Source organism: Nannobrachium achirus, assembly GCF_963921795.1.
Source record: "Nannobrachium achirus genome assembly, chromosome: 7".
Lineage (NCBI taxonomy): Eukaryota > Metazoa > Chordata > Actinopteri > Myctophiformes > Myctophidae > Nannobrachium > Nannobrachium achirus.
The window spans coordinates 9151487-9159271 of NC_137816.1; the positions used below are offsets into that span (position 1 = coordinate 9151487).

The 7785-nt window shown below is 42.4% G+C and overlaps 1 protein-coding gene across 1 annotated transcript; it reads left to right on the forward strand.

Annotated features, from left to right (window-relative positions):
- Window positions 1–2285: 2285 nt before the first annotated feature.
- LOC308288376 (retinaldehyde dehydrogenase 3-like) lies at window positions 2286–7189 on the forward strand (the record flags this gene model as incomplete). The annotated part of the gene is made up of 8 exons (XM_080729798.1): window positions 2286–2396; window positions 2653–2766; window positions 3531–3633; window positions 4992–5176; window positions 5509–5673; window positions 6182–6339; window positions 6925–6999; window positions 7120–7189. 8 exons carry the CDS (start codon window positions 2286–2288, stop codon window positions 7187–7189), a joined length of 981 nt encoding a protein of 326 aa, XP_080585924.1.
- Window positions 7190–7785: the final 596 nt, after the last annotated feature.

Below are 7785 nucleotides of genomic sequence, written 5' to 3' on the forward strand. Positions count from 1 at the left end.
ATAAACATTCAGAAAGAAGTCCCTTCTCCAGACCCGGCCTGATTCTCTGATGGGAATCCAGTCCATATTGTCCGCCCTCACCAGTATCCCTGTTTTTGAGGAATTGGAGGTGTCCCCCTTAGTTACAGCAAGCGACCCATATATGTGTGTGTGTGTGTGTGTGTGTGTGTGTGTGTGTGTGTGTGTGTGTGTGTGTGTGTGTGTGTGTGTGTCTGTGTCACATTCCAATAATAGTCTGTGACTGTCCCTTGTCACCACAAGGCGGCAGCAAAACCTATGTTTGTGTGTGTGTGTGTGTGTGTGTGTGTGTGTGTGTGTGTGTGTGTGTGTGTGTGTGTGTGTGTGTGTGTGTGTGTGTGTGTGTGTGTGTGTGTGTGTGTGTGTGTGTGACCAACTGAAGACCACGCTGAAGAGAGGCCGGATCAACCCCTCTTCACTGGAGCAACCTCTGGCGCTCTCACTCTGCACACTGCACAGGGAGTGGAGCACATAGAAAGCCAGCGCACACAACACCGTGCAGCAAAGCGTGCAAAGAGGCATGCCCGCAAAGCCACCCCTGCTCCCGTCAGTACCGTTTTTGTATGCCCGGTCTGCAACCGCAGCTGTGGATCCAGGATCGGATAGAAGATGGTCATCATTCATCGGACACGATGGACAACCATAAGCAGTAAGCAAGTGTGTGTGTGTGTGTGTGTGTGTGTGTGTGTGTGTGTGTGTGTGTGTGTGTGTGTGTGTGTGTGTTTTGTCTGTTCTTACAGAAGAGGGAACATGTACTCTTGTCATGCTGTCCAAGAATAGAAGAACATTTTTAATGGCATAAAGAAACAGACCATTGCATAATGTTCAGTACTGTACATCATTTATAACCATTGAAAATAGAATCCAATTCAATGGTACAGTATGTGATATAATCTGTGACTTGTCCTGCCAAAATGAGAGGCCTGTGTGTGCAAATAACATAACGCTTCACTATGGTATAAGACTGCTTTGGCATGCATGCAATGTTTAACACAATTAATAGCTGTTATTTTTTTTGTCACCATATCTGGCTATTCATTGTAATTTTTATTCTTAAAATAAATGGCTCAATCATTTTCTCAAGTAACATCATAGGCTTTCTGGGAAGCATATCCAGGCTTAATTGGAACCATTGTACACTTAGTTTCAAGAGAAGCCTTTAACATAAATTAGCAAGGCAGCTGAACTTAATTCAAAAGCCCAGGCTCAATGTGGAAGCGAAATGAAAACCCTCGTGAATGTACCAGAAACCTAAGCTAAATCTTTGCCCTCCCTAACAAGACCTACTCTCTCCTAATCCCTCAAAAGTGTACTCTTACACGAACACATCGCTAGAATGCTTTGTTAGTTGGATATACTTTCACACATTGGAATATATGTTTTTCCTTTCTTTTTTCTTTTGATAATAACTTCATCAGATTTAGGGTGGGGCAGTGTTCAGTCTGGTGTTGTATCACATTGCACTTTGTCACAGACGACCCAGACACGAGAGAGTATAATTCCTACATCTTGACAGAATACGGCCATTCAGCTTTATCTATTGTGCATGAGCCTATATCTTCTAATGCAAAGGAACAAAACGGCTGTTGTTTGACATGGGAGATTATATCATAAAAGTGAAATTTATACTGAAGGACGTTGTGTAATTACTAAAAGTACTACTGGCAGACACACAGCAATGAGTCATTGTCAAAGGAAAACAGGAAACCTTTCTCTCTGCTCGTCGTGCTCGACATCCCAAACTCCCTTAATGGTGATGACTGTATCCAAAGTGCTATAAAAGTTAACAATGCCTAAACAGTAAACATTCACCGTTCACGTATATTGCTGTCTAATCTGTGTTTGAGTGTCGGATATTGTGTTCATTTGTTTCCAACTTGGAAAATAAATTAGCTCTTTTTGTAACGGGTGTTCACCTTGAATCATCGCTTGTTGCGATGATTGAGTCTGTTCAGCATCTTACTGTACAATACATTAGAAACCGCTGTGAAACAATCTGCCTGGATCGTCGTCAAAATACCAGAAGAGGAGTTAGAATGCTCTCTATTTGCTAAATGGCGGTGTGAATTTAACCCTGATAATGTAACGATGGACACGGTCCTTGCCGGTACATTTTCAGTTAGAGCAGAGGAGTTTACTGTGATAATTGCACAGTATTGATTAAGCTGATGCGTAGAGTTGAAGGTGTACAGTTGAAGGTTTTACTAACTTTGTGTGTATCGATGCACTGTATTTGCTCTCTAAACCAGTGGAACTTTCCCCTACTGATGTTCACGTGGAAGATAGCGCCCGCCCTGAGCTGTGGAAACACTGTGGTCATCAAGCCAGCAGAGCAGACGCCTCTCACGGCCTTACACGTTGGTGCTCTCATCAAAGAGGTCAGACGTTAAGCCCTGTGTGCAGATGCTATGCGCAGAGAGAGTATGAATGATCCAAGCCGGAGGCTGAGGGACGTTAGGTTATAAACTATTATGGGTTTCACTGACAGCCCATTAGTTCAAAAGAATCTGGGCTTATGCCCAGGTCTTATGTGATTAGACTGCTTCCCTTTTATCATGTTTTCATAATGATTATTCAGAGCAAGGAGCCACTCTGGTCCTAATCACTAACATGCCTTCTGGGTCGCCATGTCAGGCTGGATTCCCCCCCGGAGTGGTGAATATTGTGCCCGGGTTCGGCCCCTCAGCCGGAGCAGCCATTGCCAGCCATATGGGCATCGACAAAGTGGCTTTCACCGGCTCCACAGAGGTATGGATAGCAATGTACTATACTGGCACCACAGTGTCAAATCGTTGTAAAACCAAAACCGTTCGCTTAGTATTTATCATTTTAAATAAACTAGTGAAAATAGCCGATCTACAAGCACACACCGTTGTGTGCTTGTGGATCGGCTATTTTCACTAGTTTTGTGCGACAGTTTTGTATGGTGATGCAGGGCTTTACTTGGTACAAATTTGAAACTTGCCCAACAGTGACAATAGGCCTATGTCTACAATTGAATGTAAAGTGGATATTCATATCTGAATAGGGTTTTGCCAAAGTGTTGCCAATGTGGCAACACTTTGGCAAGATAAGCTATTTCACATTAATTAAATGTGATTTAAAAGTGTGAAATACAACTTTATATAGAAAAGCACATAAATAAATTAGTTTATTAATTCTATTATACCGGTAATAGGGGCCTATATACTACTAAATCAGCTTTAAGAACATTTCATTAATTTACAGTCATTGACAACATTATTTTATTAAACCTATTATTATTATTATTATTATGTTCTCATAAACATAACATTATACCTGTGGTATTATGATCACTGCACTGCAGTGATACAGTAATATCATATGAGCAGACACATGTTTTCAATAAGTCTCTCATCCCTGCAACTGATACTGATCTTCTCCGTCTTTTTTTATTAGGGACATGCAAATGAGTATCACATATGACACGTTGATTCATGACTTCCGGCTTGTACTGTATATGTTGTGTCCTTCTGTCTGCTTGTGCTCAGGTCGGCCAGCTGATCAAAGAGACGGCAGCCAAAAGTAATCTGAAAAGAGTGACTCTGGAGCTGGGAGGGAAGAACCCATGCATTGTCTTTGCTGACTCAGACTGTAAGTGATGTGGTTTTGGTCTCTGTCTCTCTAACAGCAACAATGGAGACATCCAACAAAGGAGATATGAGTGTGCGCGTGCGTGTGTGTGTGTGGCGCGTGCGACTGCGTATGTGTTGGAGAGAGAGAGGAGAATAGCATGCATTTACAGTTTACTACAGAAAGTGTACTGTATGTAGATAGATTAAAGACTACCGGTAGTTGTATATTATGTTTGCCATTGTGAGTCATCAGTAATAGTAGGCCTATACTGTAACTTAATAATATGTAGTTTTAGGTTTTTCCACACATTTTGTTCAAGAGGGACGAACAGAAATAAAAACTTAAATTAAAAAAATCCCTTTCAACTAATTTGCAGCATAGCTTCAGACTGTGGAACGTGTACACACACACACACACACACACACACACACACACACACACACACACACACACACACACACACACACACACACACACACACACACACACACACACAGTAAAGAAAGTGAAGAAAACATTTCCTCTTTGTTGGAGGTAATAAACACATAAAACAGTTAAAAAGACATAAAACCATACATAACACATGAAGCAAAGTAATCAGCTATTCTGCTGTGCAATAAACTAATTATAGCTAGGCTTTATAAAAACCCAAGATTGTCAGCTGTCACCTGTTTGACCTCCACCTTGCTGCATTTCATTGGGTGATAGCTGTGGTAATGGAGGAGTGCTTGTGGTGATTAGTGTGGCCTGGTGGGGAGGCAGAAGGTCCCAGGTTTGATTCCTGGTGATGTATCGACTATCGAGGTATCACTGAGCATGCCCCACCCCCACCACTCAATAATTATTGTATATTTTATTTACCCATTTAGGCCTAGAATTATTGAATGCTTTAACCAGTGAAAAATAGCAGACATACAAGCTCACAGCGCGGCACCGAGCGCGAGCTTGTAGATCTGCTATTTTTAAGTCGTAAAAATTTGTATTTTCAAAGCGAACGTTTGTAATTCAAATTTTGCTTCTGGGTGGTCCCTGGAGCTAGATATTTTGAGATGGGGGTCCGTGGCCAAATAACATGAAAAGGTTTGAGAACCACTGACATAGTAGTCTCTAAAGAACAGACTAACTGAGCTCCGTTTATGTGAAAATTACCTTTTCTTTGATGATGGCTGGCCAGATTGCTGACATAGAAACATAGGTTTTTCAAAAAATCTTAGAAGGATTCAAAAGACACTTATAGAATCGGGTCAAAATTCTAATTTTCATGATTTTTCAAAAATAGCAGATCTACAAGCTCGCAGTGCCGCACTTTTGCCTAACTTCCATTTATGACCAATCTCCTCATGATACATACGTTTATTTCTGTTGTGTGGCTGCAGTGCAGTTGGCTGTTGAGGAGACCCAGAAAGGGTCCTTCTACAACCAGGGTCAATGCTGCACCGCTGCCTCCCGCGTGTTTGTGGAAGAGAGCATCTATGAGGAGTTTGTACGTCGCAGCGTAGAGAGCGCCAAGAGTATCGTCATAGGAGATCCACTGGACCCAAGGACCACACACGGACCTCAGGTACGTCTCTAAACTAAGATAGCACTGGGAGAGAGACATTCAGCTTTGATTCTAATAATAAATTATATTAATTTAATAAATTATAAATGGCATCATCTATGGTTTGGAGCAGTGTTGTATACCAAATTATATATCCATTGCTCCAGTGTTTTGTTTTTAATCTTCTGTTAATTCGGCCCTTGGGGAAAACTAATTGGGGAACCCTGCTCTATAGCAATGATTACTCTGGGAATATTAACACAAATCACTTACACCCCTGATAACCTTTGAAGTCCTTCTTCCCACCCTTGCCCATTGAAAGTGTTCAGTGTGTCTTTGTGTGATGCTTCCAGATTGACCGGCAGCAGTTTGATAAAATCATGGAGCTGATTGAGAGTGGGAAGAAGGAGGGAGCCAGGCTGGAGTGTGGAGGGGTAGCCCTGGATGAAACTGGCCTGTTCCTCCAGCCTACTGTCTTCACTGGGGTCAAAGACCACATGCGCATTGCCAGGGAGGAGGTGCAGATATATATACAACACCCAGCTTCATTCATAAAATTCAACTTGTCACTCAGGAGTAGTATAGTGGTTATGGTGCACAAGACTGACACCTTGTGGATGTCTGGTTGAATTACACGTTGTATGTGTTTGCCCCTATGGTTTGCCCAAATATGTTTTATTTTCCAAATACAATATTGATAAATACATAAATCTCACACACACACACACACACACACACACACACACACACACACACACAGACACACACACACACACACACACACACACACACACACACACACACACACACACACACACACACTGTTAATTCAATTTCAAATACAAATTATGATGATGATGACGTCACAGAATAGGGACATATGACGTTAGTTAGTATTTTGATATAATGGAAAAACACTTGGAACAACGCATGAACATACACACCAAGTCACGGTATTGGAGCGGCTATAGCACCGCTCAAAAATCTAATTTGTCCCTTCTGTATGACTTTCTTATACATTTGTAGATCTTTGGGCCGGTGCAGTGTATATTTAGCTTTAAAAGCCAGCAGGAGGTGATAGACAGGGCCAACAGCACTGAGTATGGACTTGTGGCAGCAGTGTTCACTAGAAGTATGGACCGGGCTCTCTCTGTGTCTGCTGCCCTGGACACAGGCACTGTCTGGTAAGACACTCCTACTCACCGTCCATCCTCTCCATTACTATAGTTGTGTGCCGGTCGATTGACAACGCATCTCAGTGCAATGTGAGCTTATAAATGAGCTATAAACCAGTCATTACAAGGTTATTATCTTGGTTCATTCACTGAAACTCTTTCCAGACTCCACTGCTACGCCCCAAACAGCCCCATGATCCACAGCATAGTGCTTAGACTTGTAGTTATGAAAACAGACCACAAGGTGGCACTAGTGGAGCTTACCAGACAAAGCTTCTCTGTTGGAGCTGGAAAAGTGGTTGAGATGAAGAATCTGTGTCAGAGTGACCAACACATGCATGTGGTGTGCTTACTGCTTAGCAAACCCTACTATATTTTAACCAACATGGTTTTCTATAATCACCAATGTTTAATCACCAACTCTTAGATTGTGACCACAGTACAGTTTGTGCCTGCGGATCATTGGTCTCTGCAAAAGTGAACTCATTCTCTCTCTCTCTCTCTCTCTCTCTCTCTCTCTCTCTCTCTCTCTGTCTGTCTGTCTGTCTGTCTGTCTGTGTCTTTTTTATTTTCTCTTCCTCTCTGTCTTTCCAGGGTAAACTGTTACAATGCCCTCCACGCACAGGCCCCGTTCGGAGGTTACAAAATGTCCGGTAATGGACGAGAACTGTAAGATAATTCACCACCTCTCCTTATCCACACACTGTTCATCATTATTTGAATTCTAAGGCAATCTGCTCCTCTCTCATTTTCACTCCTCAAAATGTTTACGCCTTTGTTTTTCCTCAGTGGTGAATACGCCCTGGCAGAATACACTGAGGTGAAAGCAGTGACCATTAAACTGAGTGAGACCCTGTGAGACCACCCACCCCCCCTCACATCATGGACCACATCGCAGTACCCCCCTCCTTCACCCCGTCTGACTGCTGCCAGTCTGTGGGAAACTTTATTCCAGTGGTTCTCAACCTTTTTTGGAGCTGTGTGAAGCACAGGCTCCCTATACGTGGCCGTGTGGGTCTGTCTGTGTGTGTGTGTGTATGTAGCCTGAACTTCCTAAACTTCGGCACGCCACTAGTCCCACAGTTTTGCCACCACACACTCGCGCCATATGTCAAATCGACCGGCTTACTCGGGAATCGTGGGCTATTACTTTTCTAAGAGAAAGGTTCTATAGTTTAATTGATATTAATTTATTAGTGAATTAATTTTCCCCATTGACTTATAATGGGAATTGCAAAAACTCACATTCAATTATTTGTCTCTCGCAAACCATAGGGGCTAGAGTTTCAAGACTTGGAGAGGAGGTTCATAATGATTTCAAGGATTAAATAAAAAATAATTGTGTCATTTGGCCGCATGGTGGCGCCATAACACCCCACTTTACGTTTTGGCCTGTAACTCTTGAACCGTAGGTCGGAAAATTAAAAATATTTTTTCCCTGGATTCCTTGGGTCA